The sequence below is a fragment of the Betta splendens genome, chromosome 5 (assembly GCF_900634795.4).
Source record: "Betta splendens chromosome 5, fBetSpl5.4, whole genome shotgun sequence".
NCBI classification, from domain to species: domain Eukaryota; kingdom Metazoa; phylum Chordata; class Actinopteri; order Anabantiformes; family Osphronemidae; genus Betta; species Betta splendens.
Window position 1 is genome coordinate 16,456,083 of NC_040885.2, and position 19,173 is coordinate 16,475,255.

At 46.6% G+C, this 19,173-nt stretch overlaps 2 protein-coding genes and 1 long non-coding RNA gene across 3 annotated transcripts; all 3 read left to right on the forward strand.

Annotated features, from left to right (window-relative positions):
* Positions 1 to 180: 180 nt before the first annotated feature.
* LOC129604107 (uncharacterized) lies at positions 181 to 4,020 on the forward strand. Its single transcript, XR_008694736.1, has 3 exons — positions 181 to 2,216; positions 2,702 to 2,789; positions 3,035 to 4,020. It is a non-coding gene; the product is annotated as an uncharacterized LOC129604107 (long non-coding RNA).
* Positions 4,021 to 7,823: 3,803 nt separating this feature from the next.
* On the forward strand, positions 7,824 to 11,244 carry LOC114855331 (purine nucleoside phosphorylase-like). Its single transcript, XM_029150464.3, has 7 exons — positions 7,824 to 7,931; positions 8,230 to 8,393; positions 9,150 to 9,253; positions 10,145 to 10,320; positions 10,400 to 10,590; positions 10,674 to 10,753; positions 10,849 to 11,244. Exons 1-7 carry the CDS (start codon positions 7,909 to 7,911, stop codon positions 10,993 to 10,995), a joined length of 885 nt encoding a protein of 294 aa, XP_029006297.1. The 5' UTR covers positions 7,824 to 7,908; the 3' UTR covers positions 10,996 to 11,244.
* Positions 11,245 to 11,436: 192 nt separating this feature from the next.
* LOC114855323 (GTP-binding protein REM 1-like) lies at positions 11,437 to 17,782 on the forward strand. The gene is given in 12 exon segments (XM_055508980.1): positions 11,437 to 11,893; positions 12,021 to 12,172; positions 12,317 to 12,564; positions 12,930 to 13,062; positions 14,824 to 14,939; positions 15,708 to 15,929; positions 15,931 to 16,106; positions 16,588 to 16,670; positions 16,819 to 17,025; positions 17,027 to 17,048; positions 17,127 to 17,212; positions 17,214 to 17,782. Coding segments are annotated over 7 exon segments (954 nt in total). The 5' UTR covers positions 11,437 to 11,893; positions 12,021 to 12,172; positions 12,317 to 12,564; positions 12,930 to 13,062; positions 14,824 to 14,939; positions 15,708 to 15,741; the 3' UTR covers positions 17,406 to 17,782.
* The last annotated feature ends 1,391 nt before the right edge of the window (positions 17,783 to 19,173 follow it).

Genomic DNA, 19,173 nt, shown 5'->3' on the forward strand with positions numbered 1-19,173 from the left:
GCGGTGTCGTCACCCAGCGGGGCGGGGACTCGATGTTGCAATACTGAACCTATCGGTCGTCAGAAAACCGAGACGTGACTGAGTCGACGTCGACGTCAGAAACAAAGTAACTGAGTAGATTTATGTGAGTGCTGTACTGTACGCGTAAAGAACTATAGTTCGATATAATTACGTGATTAATTGGGGGGCGATAACTGTGTTTAGGTTTAATTTAAGCATGAGCACAGCTGTGCGCACACGTGGGTCCTCATACTTTCAGCAAACAGCCTGTGCTCAGTGCTCACCTGACATAAACACGTTGATGCGTCTATGTGCTGCTTTTATCGGCAGTAGCTGCTCCTTTAAACCGCTACACGAGAGCAACCGGTGGGAAAATCAAAGAGGCACCATGTGACAGCGAATTCTTCCCAAGATGTGAGGGTTCCAGAATGTGCCACCACCTACTGAGCGTGTCCTGTTCACAGGAGCACGTCCTCTGATTCAGCCTGTTGACAGGACTGACCGTAGCTCAGCATGTGAGTCACATAACGACCGGGAACAACCTGTTGCAGAGACGTGACACCTCCACAGTGAGCTGAGCTTAAACAGATGATCACACAGTTACTGTTTTAACATTTTTCCTCTATGATTTGTGCACATCCGTTTCACTCTCGACGTGTGCATTTGTGGCCTGTAGGTCTTCAGCAGTTTTTTCCTCATTTAATTGAGCTGTTGACCTGCGGAGCTGCAGTCACCCGGTGACCTTCGACCTCTGACCTTAATCTATGTTCAGTCTGTGGTCATGGGGTTAGTAGTTGTTCACCTGCTGCTCTTCTTCATCTCTTCATTTGAGTTCGATCCAACATTCTCTAATACAAACCTGTTTTTTAGGTAAATGAAACAAGCAAATCGATGTAAATGGAAGAAACACGTCACCGTGTGTCTAAAACAGGTGTAATCACAAATGATGCTCTTGTTGTTTACACTGGCTTCATAAAAATATAGAATTAAGTACATTCTACAGTAGGAAGGTCTTTTCTTTTTCCACAGTGTTTTTTTAGACCTCAGTCACAGAATTGATTGTTTCTGGGTTGCATCTCATGCATAATCCTTCGAATCAGTGCTGCCTGCAACAGCAAATGAATGAATTATCTTAATGCTTAACAAGCATTAAGAAGGACACGCCGGTGCATCAATGAGCCATCTGCTGATTGCCTTCAGACACACACAAATCCATTTTACCAACATCTGCACTAATTGATTTCACATATTGGTCAGTTTTTATTTCTGTCTGTAAATGTAATGCGTTATCGTCCAGATCCTGGCCGGTTGCAGGCGTTTGCATGATGTAAAAGAGCCCCTACCTCGAAGTATGATGCAAAGGCCCAGTGGATGCATGGGTCACCGGAAGTTAACCAGGTAGGATTTCATTTCTAGTCATCGTGCGAGTAGGCATCACCTTAAAGCCACAGGAGGGACGATTACAAACACCAAGCAGTATTTGCACAGACGCGTGAGTAAAACCCGTTGACAAATCCCCACACGAGCCGCAAACACCTGCTGCTCAACAGGAAACTAGGTCGTGTCTTCGTTATGTGGATTTCCGCCGGTGTGAGGCGACCTGCCTCTGAGTCAGCTGAGCTGTGGCGGACGCAGGTAGAGCCTGGCTGACCTGGTTTCACGCACACACACACACACACACACACACACGGCAGGTTATCTCCACATGGTTAGTGTGTTTCTACACCACATGATGAAATATTGAAGAAACAGAGGAGGAGGAACTGTGTGTGTGTGTGTGTGTGTGTGTGTGTGTGCGCGCGCGCATGCATTAAACTTTACAGTCTCTTTTATAACCGACGTGATGAAATCAGAGGCCAGGTGTCTGACTCAACTACGGCCTGACACTAGAACACACACACACACACATGCACATAAATAACATACACTTTTGTTCACACGCTTCCTGGGATCAGCACCTGAACCGCATCTGTGCTGCTGGGACGCGGGGGGGGGGTGGATCTCCACCTGAGCCAGGCTCCGCGGCCTGTGGCTCTGGCTGCGTGCTGCAGCTTTAAACCCACCCAGCTGTCGGGTCTCTGCGCTCCGTGCCGGTGATCTGTCTCTGTGTGTTTTGCTGCAGGGCATCCTGAACCGCGGAGCCCCGGGGAGCGCGCGCTGAGTGAAAATTTGCAGAAACAGTCAGAGCTTTAAGAGGCAGTTTAAGCCCCGGGGTGGTGAGACGATGAATCATCCTTGAGTGTTTCCTCAGATCCAGTTCACTGGGTGGTCTGTGCTAAATGCAAATGAGTGTTTCACATGATCAGTAGTAAAAGCTAAGCCCAACACATTCATACACATTAATGTAAACAAGCAGCACGGCCAAATCTCATAAAACTAGATATGAATTAAAAACTAATGAAACAATCTCCTCCATTATTTAAATGGTAATGGTCATATTTGAGATGAATTCGCTGTCAGTGATGCTGCCCATCGCTTTCAGAGGGATGTTAATATAGAGTGAGTGATGTTGTGCTGCTTCAGGTTGTTTCAGAATGTTTGATTGTTTATTTTTTGTTGTTTGTTGAAATGATTAGACATTGCAGGTTTTTAAGTATCACTTTTATGCAGCTTCGCCGGAGGCGCAGTTATTAGTTTTCTTTTTTTTTTTTTTTTTTTTTGCTCTCATCTCTTATCTCGTCTCATGAAACCTGTGCTGCAGCCTCCTCTGTGGTCCCCGACCGCACGCACAAAATGAGAGGTCACCAGGGATGATGCAAAACTGAGATAAGAAGACACTTAAATACTGCGTGAGTGTGTGCCTATAAACACACACACACACACACACACACACACACACACTCACAGAGACCAGCCTGGGATTGTCTCTGTGATGAAACCAGCAGTAATGTCTGCCGTTGGCATGACGACTCCATCCACTGTGACACTATTGTGTGCGTGTGTTAAGAAGCAGTGACCTTTGACCTGCTCATTATATTTGAAATGTTTCTTTGTTTTTTTTCATTATTGTTTCCATCATTATCACTATTTCTAGACTCCAGCTCAGTTTGTGTGACATCAGTCTTCATCTTCCAGTGAAACAATCTGCAGCCTGGTGAGATTTAAATGTTATTATAAAAATGTTTTATTTGGGTTTTATTTTTAATTCACAGTTCTCAGCACCACCAATTTAACTGTTTTATGGGAGCACGTGAATAAAGTCAGTTAAGCTCCTGCCTGAGGTAGCATCAGTAAACTTTGTCAATAACAATCGGGCCTTTGGAGCAGAGGAGATTATTTATGGAGGAAAGTTCTCCCCTGGAGGTGAGCACAGCGTTCCGTCTTTTCTACGTGACCCATGACGTCTACACAGTCGCAGTTTCTAGTGAACTAAATGCATCATCTCAATATGGGAACTTTGAATGCGTCCTCCTATTGTGAGCTTGTTCTGTTTTCCTGCTTTCCATTTAAAGCCGTGAGTCGTCTGCACATTATAATGTTTTCCTTTCATTTACAGCTTCATTGTCTTATACAAATGTAAACATCATGAGTTTCCAAACTGTAACTGCTTATGACACCTTACACCTTGAACATTGTCCAAAAAACAGCAGTGAGCGCTGAGAATCTCTCCTCGTAGCGTTGATCGCTGCACCAACATCATCCTGACCAGAAATCAAAAAAGCTGCACGATAAAGAAAAAAAAAAGCAAAGCATAGTTTTTATTTTTAAAAAAATGAAACAAAGACTCAAACTAAATCACCCGCTAGGATTTGTCTTCCTCAGTTTCTCCCCAGGTGTGTTGCATCAGCAGCTAATTAGGAGTCTGCCTTGTCCCCCCATGTGACCCTGGAATCTCTCCCTCATTAGCTAAAACCAAACACACATCACAACAGCAGAGGGCGAGACTGTAACTGATGAGCACATGTCAAGTGGCTGTGTCAGATCAGCGGCCGGGGAGGAGCTCAGCGGCTTCTGCTTTTGATTGACAGAGACCCGGAGCGTGTTACCCAGCACACGCACGCTCAGCAGAGCAGCCCTGTATATCAGCCTATATCTGGACTTTATGTTCATTTACGTGGAGAAACCTACAAGACAAAGTGTGTTTAGCAGAACAAATACGTGATGTAAGTAGAACAAGTGTCTTACTGGAAAAGTTTTCACATCAAAACAAAACTATGTAAGTTTATAAAATCCAAATAATGTAAACACATAAAAACATTAAATATAAATTATGTTAACGTGTGTGTGTGTCCACGGTTTCATTGCTCTCCTGCGCAACCATCAAATGCAACTTGAGGCAATACCCTGCACACTCACACTCGCCCATCTCCGGCTGAAACAAACAAAACAAACAAACACACGCACACACACACTCGCTCCCTCCATCACCATCCTGCTGCTTTCTGCCGTAACGAGGTGCAATCAACACGCAACGCTGACCAACACACACACAGGCTGGGTGAAGGATGAAGTCAGCCTCTGATTGCAGGAGAGTTACAGAGCGTTCCTCTGTGTGTGTGTGTGTGTGTGTGTGTGTGTGTGTGTGTGTGTGTGTGTGTGTGTGTGTGTGTGTGTGTGTGTGTGTGTTGACCTCATACTGCCATGATGTCACATCTTTAACAGTTGCATTAACAACAGCAGCTGCTGTCTCGTCCACACACATTAAACTTTTATAACATTTAGGCAAGAAAATAAAAACCAACTCATGGGAAATCAAAGACTTTTTTGTGTTTTTGATCTGATGATTTTCAGCATGTTTTTTTTTAAATTTCCCTGTAAACATTGAATATACTTCAGAATAAAACTGATAAAGAAACAAAGTAAACACCAGCTTTTTGCAGCTCCTGTCGGTTACGTCCTCTGTGTCTAACTAAAATTATGGTTTGTCCTCTTTCAAGTTCAGAGTTGAATGAAGGTCACCTGTTATTGTTAAAAAAAGTCACAAATGAACATTTACACTGATGAGATCAGGGGTCAGAGGTCGGTCTGGAGACTCTGTCATGCTCAAGTTTTTTACCTTTGTCCTACAGTAAATATCTGAGTGGTTTCAAACTAAACTGGTCTCTGATACAGCAACTGATCCATTTCTTTCGTTGATTTATTTCCTTCCCCAGATGTGGAGGCTTCCCGGCAGCAGAGGGAGCCAGACTCTTCAGCGTCTAACTGGATTGTCTCTCTTTGTTGTGTTAATAGCATCGTTTCAGATGCAAAATTATTCTGATTACCACAGATGACGGCTGATGTGTGACCTGTGCTCAGAGGCTGATGTTCACTGTCTCATCCGCTGTTTTGCATATTGAGATAAATATATTTTCTTCGTTTGCGTGAATGCACAAGCAGAATGAATCTTTACACTTATTAATAGAGGCCTTGGAAGAGAAAAGTCAATGAAACACAGCACTGGTGCAGCTGGCATCCGAACTTGTGACCGTGAGCTGACGGTCACAAGTCGACTACATTTAGATTATCTGGTACAGTAAGAAGCTGCAGGGATGAAGTGGTGAGGTGCACATTTACCACAGCATGAAAATGATGCTTTAAATCATCACTGCAGCTGAGGGCTTAAGCAAAAAACACACTCTCATGCCAAACGTGCAAATCTGGCAACGCTGCCCAGAGTTTCAGCAGTGAGCGGATTCACCACGTCTAAAGACGAAGGCTCAGTTTTCCTGCCAGAAGTTCTGGTTTGTTACAGTAAATAGACTGAACATTCCAACTGCTGCTCCATCGGCCCCTTTGGAGGAGGATGATACTCCTAAAGTGAGGCCGTAGCCAAATGTCAGTCTCAGTTTCATGCTTCCTGTGGTTTACGGTAAATGTCTCTGCCGTTTCATAGGAAAGGGAGGGTTCATGCGACAGCGCTATCTGGAAAAGCAGACGATGGCAGTGTGCGTATGTGTGCGGTAGAATAACACAGCAGGTCACTGATCGTTATCACGGGTACGATAAATCTGCAAAGACAAAAGCTTGTGTTTCCTCTGTCTCTCGGGTCCGAAGACTCAAACCCTGTTTCAGTCGCATTCAGCCAAAATGAAATCCTTCCTCCATCAGTTAATGGAGACAACAGCAGACGGCCTGAGTCAGCGTCCAGAGAATCCCAAACATTCTCTGACGCTTCCAGGATTTTACACACTCGCTTTGTTTCACAGACGCACGTCGCTTGGCGCCATTTAGCGCTGAGACGCGCGCTGGGCAGCCGTCAGAGACGCTGCAGCTCTTCTCTGAGCCTGAGGCGACCGTCAGTCACCCACAACGCGCATCTTTGCAAATATCCACCTGATGGACAGGATTCGACTCACCAACAGGAGCAGCCGCAAAACCAGGGCTTATCCTGGAATGTGGAATGTGAAGTTACCTTCTGTTGCTTTAGGACAAACGCTATAACCAGATTTGCTTCAACTGTTTATTAATTGTTTTTCTAATTTTTAGCATTAACTGACCCCTGTAACAGCCGGCCAGGAGCGAGGCCTCACAAGCTGCTGCTTTGTCCTGATAAAGCTGAAGCAGCTGGAGCAAAGGATGAGCCGGACTGACTGCCTATGGGGCGCATACGCTCAGAAATGCCAAATATCCGGCAGCGGTCACATTTCCCAGATTTTGTCTGAGGTGGAGGAATGCAGTAACGTGGAGCGTTTAGCAGAGCGTTAAGCCCAGACAGAGCCGAGCATCAGTGACCTCAGCATGTGACACAAAGGCCTAAAGTCAAACGGGACAAATTCATAGAGAAGCGAGTATGCAATAAGCAGACGGGGCCGCGCTGTCATGAAGTCTGCGGACGATGATGCAGATCCTCAGTAACACGTTGTACATGGCCTGTTTTATTCTAATGAATGCACCCTTTTAACACACAGAGAGTTTAACATCAGTAGATCAGTGTCTCTAACAAGCAGCTGTGCTCTGTCCATTAAGCTCCTAAAGCAGCTTCCACACGGCTCATGTTAAACACATGGTGGCTAATGAAGGAGCTAATGAAGCGCAGACAGACGGATCCTCAACAATCTGTTTAATGTCCAGACCAAAGAACTGACTGAGGAGCGCGTTTCAGGCAGTCAGCGCTCGGTTCCGTGTCTTCGCTCTCATCTGGATCCTCACACTGGGTCGCGTCGGCTCTCGCTTCCCGCCCGGTGATACCTGGCGCGTGCGATGGCGGCCCGGCCCCGGCCCGAGCCCATCACAAGCACATGAGCCTCGTTACCGGCAGCTGATCGGAGCAGCAGGGGAGCACATGAGTGTGAGCGGTCATGAGACTTGATGTTGGGTTTTAATCAAAACGGGCCTGACCAACGGGCTGCTGCCTGTTAAGACGCATCTCAGCTGTGCTGCAGTATTAAAGCGGAGATGTCTGATAAAATACTTTTCAAGCCTCAGTAACATTTGATCTGAAAGCCTTGGATTGGTTCTGTCAAAGTGATGCGTCCTAATGGCTCCATGTTGGAGCCTGGCTGCTTGGTGTCGTCTCAGCAGGAACGGTTGGAGACGAACCATCAGCCACTGCTGATGCTAAAAATATGCCCGGCATGTGTGCATTAATGACTTCAGCGCTCTATTGTTTCTCTCACAGACAGCACACGTACAAACTGGACCATAACCCTTTGTTCATGTTGTGAATGAGAGGGAAAGGGTTCCCGTCAGGGGGGGGCGCGCTGCTAAAGCAGATACTGAGACGCAGGCGAAACGTTTAAACACATCTGGAAAGTATTCCAAACTCACACCGATTTCTACAACGCTGCGACGTCATTGGCTGCTGTGATGAATGGGCGAGTTGTTGGCCAATCAGGAGCATGTGACCGGTGGATATGTAGGCGATCAGCATCAGCCGGCGGCACTCTCACACAAATACGCACGGGGGTCAGCGCAGGCGGCTGAGAAGAACTCAGGTCCCTCTGCTTCGCTCGTCATCTTCATCATCGTCACCCTCGTCCGTCCATCATGCACAGCAAGGAACAGATCAGGTAAGTCTACGCCTGTTCTCACTCACTACTGTATCTGCCTGTCTGCCAAACTTCAGACGACAGGCAGGTTCTGTCTCCGTCATGTGAGACACAGGCGACCGAACAGGAAGCATTACATGGTGGCTTTAAAGTAAAAAACAAGTTTTGAGGCAAATGTTTTCTGGTTGACCTTTAAATGACCTCTTGAAGCCAAGTGAACTTTATGAGTCAGCCTGCAGTGACGCTGCTACTGATGCTCTGGCCTTTAAGCGACAACGCAATAGGTTTTACACCAGAACCCCTCTTGTTCTCTCTTCAGCCATGATGAATACCAGAAGACAGCTGATTGGCTGATGTCCCAGACGCAGCACCGTCCTCAGGTGGCCATCATCTGTGGCTCTGGACTGGGCATGCTCTGTGACACCCTCAAGTGCCAGGACTCCTTCGCTTATTCCGACATCCCGGGCTTCCCTCAGAGCACAGGTACGCCTTTAGTTTGTGGTGATGGAGCCTCAGTGTGTGAATGGTAATGCTAATGGACCAATCAGTGTCTGAGAGTAAAGATCTAGTAGTGTGTGTGTGTGTGTGTGTGTGTGTGTGTGTGTGTGTGTGTGTGTGTGTGTGTGTGTGTGTGTGTGTGTGTGTGTGTGTGTGTGTGTGTGTGTGTGTGTGTGTGTGTGTTAGCCAACGCTGCGTTCACACTGGTGAAGCAACCCGAGTCACAGCATCGACATAGCAACGTCATCCTCAAACACACACAGTGAATCAGAGCTGAGTGATGTCCCGTGACTTCAACTCTATAAACGATTTCTCCATCAGTTTCTGAAACTGCTTTTTCACAATCAGAGTTCAGGTTACTAATAAAAAACCTGAGTAAGCTGCTGAGCTTGTCGACAGGAACCAAAACCACCTCTCTCTCAGTGAGGCTTCTTGAATTGGTCTCAGTTTCTACCATGTCCATATCCATAATATTTTTCAGTATTTCTGCTCTGTAAATCAATCCGCTAACACCTGATCTAATCCCAGCCTTTCCTTACAATGGTTTTGGAGTACTTACATCTAGGAGGGAACAAATAGCAAAACTAAACGCCAATTTTCAGGGAGGGTTGACTATAAATGTACACTCAGTACTGTGAATTAAAAAAGTCAGTCAGAAATGATCAAAGCAGTAATCTGTTACTGTCAGACTTGTTCAGAATGTTCGGCTGGTGTTGCTGATCCCGGCTGCGTGTGTTGCAGTGCAGGGTCACGCAGGCCGACTGGTTTTCGGGGAGCTGAAGGGGAAGACGTGCGTGTGCATGCAGGGACGCTTCCACATGTATGAAGGACACTCGCTCTGCAAGGTAGACACACACACACACACACACACACACACACACACACACACACACACACACACACACTCACATATATACACACACACACACACACACACACACACACACACACACACACACACATATACACACACACACACACACACACTCACATATATACACACACGCACACACACACACACATATATACACACACACACACACACATATATACACACACACACACACACTCGCATATATACACACACGCACACACACACACACACACACACACACACACACACACACACACACATATATACACACATATATACACAAACCCACAAACACACATATATACACACACACACACACGTACACACATATCTCTGTCCACTCATTCCCACTAACTTTAGTCTTACTCTCAACCTGAAACGCCAAAACACTCTCAGATCCACGTATGATTTCAATCAGCAGCATTAGACCGGTTCACATTTGGGAGCTGGGATTCCACATGGCTCTGGTCACATGCAGGCTTTTACCAGCTGCTTCAATGCTGCTATTGTGTTCTTGTATATAACTCTCCTGTCTGTCTCTCTCTCTCTCTCTCTCTCTCACACACACACACACACACACACACACACACACACACACACACACACACACACACACACACACACACACACACACAGTACTTGTTGGGATGAGTGAGAAGGGACTGGATCTAAGCACAGGCTGGTTTCAAACCTCACCAACCAACAGACTGTTGTTTTTTCCAGTGATTTAAATTGTTTATTCAAGCTTCCAGCCTGGATTAGGCTCTGCCAGTCACAGAGAAGGAGATTAGCGCATAGGTCCAGACTTTAGGTGACCGACTGAGGATTCCAAAGGCGAGTTAATCGTGTGTGTTTCTGTTAGACGACGTTTCCAATCCGGGTCTTCAAGATGATGGGAGTGGACACTCTGATCGTAACCAACGCCGCCGGATCCCTCGCTGACGGCCTCCAACCTGGCGACATCATGATCATCAAGGACCACGTTAACTTCCCCGGACTGGTCGGCCTGAACCCGCTCAGCGGGCCCAACGACGACAAGTAACTCCGCCGGGTCGCCACGGCAACCGCCGCTCGGGCACGCGCGCCGCCCGTTGACCGCGTGGGTTCTTGTCCGCAGGTTCGGCCTGCGCTTCCCAGCCATGTCCGGCTGCTATGACAGAGGCCTGCGCTGCCTAGCGATGGAGATCGCCAAGCAGCAGGGGGTGGCCGGGCTCACGCGGGAGGGCGTCTACGCCATGGTGGGGGGGCCCAACTTTGAGACCATCGCCGAGGCCCGACTGCTGCATCGCCTGGGCGTGGACGCTGTCGGTGCGAGGAGACCCCGATGTTGCTATTGCTGCGACGCGTGGTTGCCAGGTTGGCCCCACACTGAAGCTGCTGTCTGTTCACAGGGATGAGCACCGCTCCGGAGGTGGTTGTGGCCACTCACTGCGGCCTGAGGGTGTTCGGCCTCTCTCTGATCACCAACAAGGTAAACGCACATGTGGACGGCATCTGCGTCCGGCCGGTGACGGCTCGCGGCTCGCGGCTGACGGCTCGCGGCTCACGGCGCGTGTCCCCCTGCAGGTGGCCACGAGCTACGAGGACGGCGAGAGCGTGGACCACGAGGGCGTCCTGGAGGTGGGGCGGCTGCGCTCGCTGGCGGTGCAGCAGCTGGTGGCGGAGCTGGTGAGCAGGCTGGAGATCAACAACAACAGCGACGGCGCCGTCTGAGCGCGTGCGTAGCTATGTACATACCGCGAGAACGCCAGCGGCGTTGAATTCTCTCCAGGTTCAAACTTTTTCCACGTCATTTTTTTTTAATCCTCGCTGTAATAAAGACATTATTTATATCACTGTGGATTCGCTCCAACAGGGTAAATCTGCTTGTAAGTAATGATACTGGATTGTAATCCTACAGATTAATATAACAATGACCACTGTGTTTAATGGTGCTTGACTATAAAAAGACACAAACAAGGACTCGTTTGTCTTTTCTTGCACATTGTTGCTGTTGAAATATAGGATTTTATTCATTTTGGACGGTTGCTGAGGTGTTTCAGTCATGAAGCCACTACAGGAAGAGAAGGTCACAGTCACCTTCGTCTCAGGAGACAGATTCTGTGTCCACCACTAAGGAATCCATGAAAAACGCTGGCATCAGTTAGCGCATTCATGCGTCACTACAACCCAGCTGGTGATGGTCACATGCTGGGTTCTGCTTCTCTGCACTGGATTGCGGTTCCCCTCCAATATCTAATGTTTGTAGATTATCAGCACTGACTGTGGTCACAAATAATAAAATTGAACTTTGTGAATCAGATCCTCGGTGCAGATCCGTCCGACCACGATGTTATCTCGCACCTTGGAGGAGTGGAGCTTTGCTCTGGTGCCGCTGTGGTGAAGCGGCCGTACGTGCAGCATAAACAGCCGATGGACAAGCTCCTTGGTGCCGGCCCGTGTCGGTGAAGGCCACAGAACATGAGCCCGGTGCTGTTTATCTAACAGGTTTTCTGATTGGTTCAAACACCCAGCAACACAGACTGATTTCTTTTAAACTTTCCAAGAATGTGTGACGGTTAAGGGTTCAAACTGCTTTCCTTCAAACTGCAGGACTCACCCGCACAGGCCGGTATGTCGAGCCTTTGTAGGTGTTTTAAATTTGATCTCTCTACAGAGGATGTTTGTGTAATATTAAATATTTCTGTAGCGTTTTTATTAGCTGTTGTATCTGTGGTTCTTTGTAAATGCCTGTGTAGGGATTAGAAGCAGAGCCTGTTCGTGCCCCCAGCGGTTGAAGAATAGTTGCGATGGAGACATTTGACCTCCTCTTCATATCTGTGATTGTTCTGCTGCTGGTTCTTATAGTTCTGCTCATAGTCTGCTGCGTCCTCAGATGTAGCAGACGCAGGTGAGAATCAATATTTAGCGTTTCACTCTCCAGATCTTCTGTAAATCCTTTTAGGTTTGACATGTAGTGAAGGTGGGAAACTGGGTCACCTGCTCTGTGCAGTCGCTTTGTTTACAAGTGCGTCACTGGGTTCTGGTTCCTCAGAAACCTCACAGAACTGCGGATCTCAGAAGGACAAAACGCTCACGTTCTCACCATCAAGACTGAGCCGGACCACGCTCAGCAGCTGCTGGACCAGCTCCTGAAACGAGTCTTTTTCCGGGTAGAATTTGATGCCGAAAATTCAGCAGGACTTGAAGCAGAACACAAGGAGGAAATAGAACTAGAACGTGGCTCCTTCTCTGGATCAGAACTAGAGGTTTCAACACCTGAAACCTCTCACCACAGAAAAGGTAGCGATCAATGAAACAAAACGTGCACTTCCTTCTTTAACTTAAGATTATGAACGCAACAATAACACCCATGTGACGTATAATATAGATAATCCTACCCTGTGTCTGTTGTCTGTTTATTTTAGTCCAGTTACTTTAAGAATTTAAACAGCAATTAAACCTTATTTTAAATGACTGGGGGATCAATAAAATAAGGTCACTGCACCTTCTTTTATTTATCTTTTAGGTTATTTCACATAGCTTTAAAAATAAATAATGATAAAATGAATTGTTTGTAAAAACTAATGTTGTTTTCATGATATGGATTTCTCACATTTATATTAAGAATGTTAAAAGTAATGGTATTAATATAATTGCTTTTACAGTCATTTCTTCACCTCTGAATCAAACTGATGACTTCACCTCTCAGCACTCGTCCTCATCCCAGCCCCTCCACCAGGCAGAGGAACAAAGTGATGAGTCACAATGTTAGAGAGAAATAAATGTCATTTCTAAAAGGTAAAAATGTTTACATTCATTTGAGCATCTAAGCAACATAACTTTTAGATGCATTGTTGGTTTCACCGGCAGTGAATAGTTGCATTTCCTTCAATGGCCACGAGGAGGCGGTAGAGATCAGCTTTTACAAGTACTGCTCAAATGTTAGTTGTTAGTTAAACGTTTTATCACAAACGCACGTTCACGCATAAAATATCGGTTTAAAAGAGTGAGCTCATGACCATATTACAGCAAATAAGTTATAAATACACAGACGTTTTTAATTGAGCAAATTCGGGCAGTGACAGAAATTCATCACGTCAAGAAAAGGTTTAAAAACCATTATGCTGCAAATTCAGCATAATATGTGTGCGTGCGTGCATGCGTGCGTGCGTGCGTGTGTCTGTGGAGTAACAGACACACACAGATACAGATACTTGCAGCACTGTAATAATAATTAGAGTGATGCTAATCATAAATAATAACAATAATTTTATATTTAAAAGCCCTTTACCCAGTTGTAGTAAAAAAAAAAAGATTATGATGGTACAGTAGATTCTGCACTGTCTGAATTGTAAACAGACTATTTGCTGGGAGAGATGGAAACTTTGACATTAACTGATCTTGAGGGGGGCAGAGGCCAGTGAATGGACCATTATTCTAAGGCTGGTGTAATGTTGACAAATGAAATAATTGAATGAAAGTAAAAAAGAGAGTCAAAGAAATGAAAGTCATGGGTCCTCCTTGCAGGGGGAGCAGGCTTGGCCTCGGTTCAGACTGTGGTCATGGTGATTGGCTGCTGTGCCTTTAACTGGATCTGCACTTTCAGCTGACTGGGTCGGGCGAGGAGGAGCCCACCCCCACCTCACCCTGCTATTAAATTTTAAACCTTCAGACTGAGGGGGTGGACAAACTCTAAACATCTGTGATGAGACACGTTTCCGAGGGAGAGCACCCACACTGACACAGAGGAAGCGATGTGTTTCTCTCCATAATCCAAATTTTCCATGTCAGCCATGTGCATGAAACCCATTGACCGAGATTAAGAATAATAGAATGTGAGTGATCCAGATATGACTGAAAGTTGAAGTGAAAATACAGCACCAGCAACAAGCACCTTTATAACTTACAATAAATTAATCCTAATGTGACTTTTTGTTAGAGGACCTCCTGTCAACTTTAGCTTGTGACTGTAAATATTCATAAATAAATATTGCCTGTACCTTTTTATAATTAGCCTCATGAAGCAGGCAGGTACAGTGATGAGCCATTTTCTATTTGGTTGTTAAATTAATAATCAGGAAAAGCATGTGTCTGAAATGCTGTGTAGCCGTCAGTGTCCAATGCTCTGCAGCCTGTACAGCAGAGACACATCTGAGAGCAATTAGCTTTCAAATGAGTGAATTTAGTCGCTCCAGAGTCTTTCCTTTACACCAGAGGTGTAACACAATAATAACAAAGTTGCCGCTAACCCACCAAGAATAAAATGAAATACATTCATGTTTATAGCAGAGTGGAACTGAACCGTCAGACTTTATGTTTTTGGTCAAACAGGAAGTGACCACAATTTTTCCTACACTAAGTCACCCTCGGCACTGATGAAGCAACACACACACACACACACACACACACACACACACAGACACACACACACACACCCTCCTCAGATATCTGTTTCTTCTCTGCCGTCGCGCTGACACACCAACACACACAGAGGGAGGTAGATAACTCTGTGATTCCGCTGCTGAATTTTTAACGCTGTTGTGGAACTTTTTTTTCCAGGCGGGTTACTGTGGCACCGGGGTAGTGTTACACTGACAGAGACTCAGAGAAAGGGTTCACTTCAGTGCTGCTGTTTACTGAGGCTGGACACAAACAGGGGCTTCATGGGGAGCACGGTAAGTCACCAGTCCGTCCATCTGTGGCTGTTTGTCTTTGCATCATTGCATGATGTTTCCTGATGTCATTATTTCTTAACTGTATGTGTGAAACTTATTTTTTATGTAATAATATATACAAAAAACCTACATACAGTAGTTACTTATCTGCCTTGTGAACAACGTTGCTTGTGTGGTTACTGTACAGACTACAAATACTTCAGTAATGTCACCTAAATACTAAAGAGCGCTGTCATCTGTTAACAGCTGGCTAACTCATATGCTCTATGTAACATGTGACCTATGACCTGTTATGATCAGAAATATGAAATACAATAACTGATATGAGACATTTTGAAGATGTTACCAAATATTAGTAGTTAGAGAGATTTCATTTGATCAAACATCCTCCAAAAGCTCCAACTTCCCTAAAATACGATTATTCTACTTGTCACCTTCATTCACTTCACATTATTTATGTCATGTTCGAGAGTCTGTGCTCTCTTACACATTATAGAAACCTTTGTCAGTCTGTTAAGTGAAGCAGGATCTGAACTGGGGAGTGAATTAGTGGTTTAGAAACTCAACTAAGGTGCCATTTAGGTTACTACTGATAGACAAACTGAGCTGACGTTTACAGTATGAGTTGCTTAACAGCAGCAGATAATCAGACAGGATACGACAGCTGGAGTTTGAGCAGCACCAGACAGAGGGGAGAGGAAAACTCCCGTTAACAGAACCAGGCTCAGGGTGAGAGTCATTCTTACATCCGAACGTGTCCTCCCTCAGGCCCCTTGTCTCCTGATGTTGTCACCGTAGCAACATGACCCTCAACACCCAGAGAGAGAAGGAGCCCCTGCAGCGGCGCGGCAGCACACCGACGCCTCCCGCCCATTTCTGCCACCACCCGTCCTTGACTCGGGCCGCTCGGCCTGCCAGAACCCCGGACGACCCGGAGCGGCCGCGGCCCCAGCGCAGCCACCTGCTCCTGGGACAGTCGGCGTCCTACGACCCCGGAGACAAGTCCCTCCGCTACCGGGCCCCACTGGAGCTCGGACTCGGACGACGACTCGCAGAGCGACTCGGAGTGCGTTTACAGAGTGGTCCTGCTGGGAGACCACGGCGTGGGAAAGAGCAGCCTGGCAGGAATCTTTGCCGGGATCACAGATAAAGATGAGCAAGCTGGAGGTGAGACGCACAAACCCTAGATGTGGTTTGATTGTCTGAATCCTAATGTGATGTGGGTGACAAGCGGCCCGCCTGATAAAGCTTAGCGTTTAGAGACCGTGTTCGTTTTCATCAGCAGCTGCTGCCGCTGACTTTGTCCTGACATCACAACCTTGACTCAACACGATCAATGGGCCCTTCATGTCACGTGTTGATTGGCCTGAGGCTGTGATTGACAGCCGCTATCGATCAGTGACAGTCTGATAGTGGTCTTTTACATGTTTCACTTGTTTGTGACTTTGTTTTCTACTCTGTTACTACTTTTGCTGTCACGTCTGTTTGCCAGGTTTTGTGTCTCTTTCATCTTTGAATTTATCTCTTTCAACCAAACTGTTGGATAATCATGATCTGCCCTCAGTCCAATTCCCTACTAGCTTCAACAGTTTGCTACTTTTGCTTGTGACCACATTCCTTCTGACATTTTCTTCATTGCGTGTTACAGACGACACATATGAGCGGACGCTGACAGTGGATGGAGAGGAAACCACACTCATCCTTATGGACACCTGGGAGAACACCACAGTGGTACAGAGTGTGTGTGTGTGTGTGTGTGTGTGTGTGTGTGTGTGTGTGTGTGTGTGTGTGTGTGTGTGTGTGTGTGTGTGTGTGTGTGTGTGAAAGACAACTTCGGTGGTTACATGTTCATACAGAATCATGTCTTTCTCTCTGTCAGCATGATGATAATGATGATGATGATGATGAGGATGGCTCCTCTCAAGACGACTGTCTGAAGGTGGGGAGCGCTTACGTCATCGTCTACTCCGTCACCGACCGCTCCACCTTTGACTCCGCCGCCGAGCTGCGCATCACACTGAGACGCGCACGTCAGGCCGAAAACCTTCCCATCATCCTCGTCGGCAACAAAAGCGACCTGGTCCGGGTCCCGAGAAGTTGCTGTGGAAGGTGGGCATCAGACGTCACAGCGACCCCCGTGACGTCATCTCACTCACTTCCGCTCTTCCACCGTGTCTTGTCTCCCAGAGGGCCGAGCGTGCGCCGTGGTGTTCGACTGTAAGTTCATAGAGACGTCGGCGTCTCTGCAGCACAACGTGGCCGAGCTGTTCGAGGGGAGTGGTCCGGCAGATCCGGCTCCGCCGGGACGGCAGCGAGGCCGTGCAGCGCCAGCACTCCGTGTACAAGCGCAAAGAGAGCCTCACGCAGAAGGCGCGGCGCTTCCTGGACCGCCTGGTGGCGCGCAACAACCAGCGCATGGCGGTGAAAGTGCGCTCGAAGAGCTGCCACGACCTGGCCGTCCTCTGAGCACGCGCGTCCAGCAGGTGTGTCAGGTGCACGCGGCCCTCGCACCCGCGGCACGTCCCGCTGGTTGCGACGCCGTGGACGCAGGTTCCTGCAATTAGCGCGTGCGCGGCGTGTCACGCGGACGCAGCCGGCGGCGGAGACCGTCAGGGGGCAGAGGCCGCCGATCGGTGAGAAAAAGCCCCGTCCCTGATTCACCGCGTGGTGTCAGCTGACTAATGACTGTAAGGGGTCGTTTCCAGTGAGATGAGTGTTAAATGTGTGCGTGTGTGCGCGTGAGACGTCCTGTCATTTCCACCTTGTCCACGGAGCTGTTCTCCTGAGCTTTCTATTGTTTTCATTTCAGCATTGTAAAGAATAAAGGGTTTTTTGCCTTAAAATCAGAATACAATCATTTTATTTGATTAATGATGCTTTTTCAAGTTTTTATATTGATAAAATCTATTATTTTAGTGTTCAAATATTGAGCCAATATCATTTGTTTAATTTCTCACCATCCGCATCCCTTAAACAAACTGTCACGTTTCCTAGCAACCTGCAGCCTGTGCTGTTTGCCCGGCGGTAGTCATGACAACGGGGTTGTGGCATGGAGGCATGTGTGTCTGGTTGACACAGAACAGGCGTGTTTGGATGATCTGTGGGTAAGTGCCTGTTAAAGGCACCTCAGTGCCCTGAGATCAGCCTCAGGCTGCACGAGTCCCGCCTTCATCCAACGTCAGGTCACTTCCTCTACATATTCCTTTATAAACAATAATAATTATTGTTATGATTAAGACATAACAATGCACCATTAGACACATGATTAACTTTGAAAATGTTCAATTTAACAAAACAACTACTCTACAAACTATTCTTTGTTTTTGAAAAACGTAAACAGAAATTAAGTTCACCTGCTGTCATGTTCCCGACTTTTTAGACTCAGCGGCATCAGACAGACTGATTGTCCCAGTTTGTATTGATCAAATGTCTTTTCTGTCCATCGATTGGGTGTTTTGTGACACACACACACACACACACACACAGCAGCTGTACAGGGACAGTAGATGGAGGAGGAGTGTTGAACATGATTTGATGAGGGTAATGGAAAGAATGCATGACTTTGCTCAACCCGGATTGAACCACACACACACACACACACACACACACACACACACACACACACACACACACACACACACACACATTGATGTGTAAACATCCTCTCGGTGGAGGAGGACCAGAGCTGTGAGTTCAAGTCCCTTCTGAATCAGTTATGAATAGAAACATTAGAAAAATGTGTAAAAGCTGTTAAGATCTGATAAAAGACAATCATGGGTTTTTACACCATTACTTACATTTACATTTACTATGTTGAGTTTTGTAGTTTTATTTACAGTTGTTGACTTTTCTGCAATTTTGCACAAACTGGGTTTCAATTACAAACACATGTGGGAGAAGCTGCTTCTAAAGCTCCTGGGGATGATCATCTTCTGTTGTTTCAGTGTCAGCACAGTTGTTCACTGTTAGAAAAAAGCTAGCTAAAAAGTTAAAAAGGTTTGCTGCATAAAAGAAAGACTAATGTGTCATTTAGGGCCAACTTCCATCAACCTGCTATTATTACAAGGCTGGAACCCGCCTTTCACCCTTTGAGGCTGGGTTTTAGGGTCCACGTGCAAACATGTAGTGACCTTTCAGAGGATTAGGAACCTTGTGACTGGCCTGCTCTCTCCTCCACCACCAGAACACACTTCAGCCTGCGCGCGATAAACGCTGCAGTATCTGTATCTGTCTG

What these genes read in the sequence shown, in the direction of transcription:
- LOC114855331 (XM_029150464.3), top strand. Translation starts at nt 7,909, where the DNA reads ATGCACAGCAAGGAACAGATCAG. An exon ending in CACAGCAAGGAACAGATCAG is followed by an intron (nt 7,932 to 8,229) that starts GTAAGTCTACGC and finishes TTCTCTCTTCAG; the next exon opens with CCATGATGAATACCAGAAGA. An exon ending in CCTGGGCGTGGACGCTGTCG is followed by an intron (nt 10,591 to 10,673) that starts GTGCGAGGAGAC and finishes GTCTGTTCACAG; the next exon opens with GGATGAGCACCGCTCCGGAG.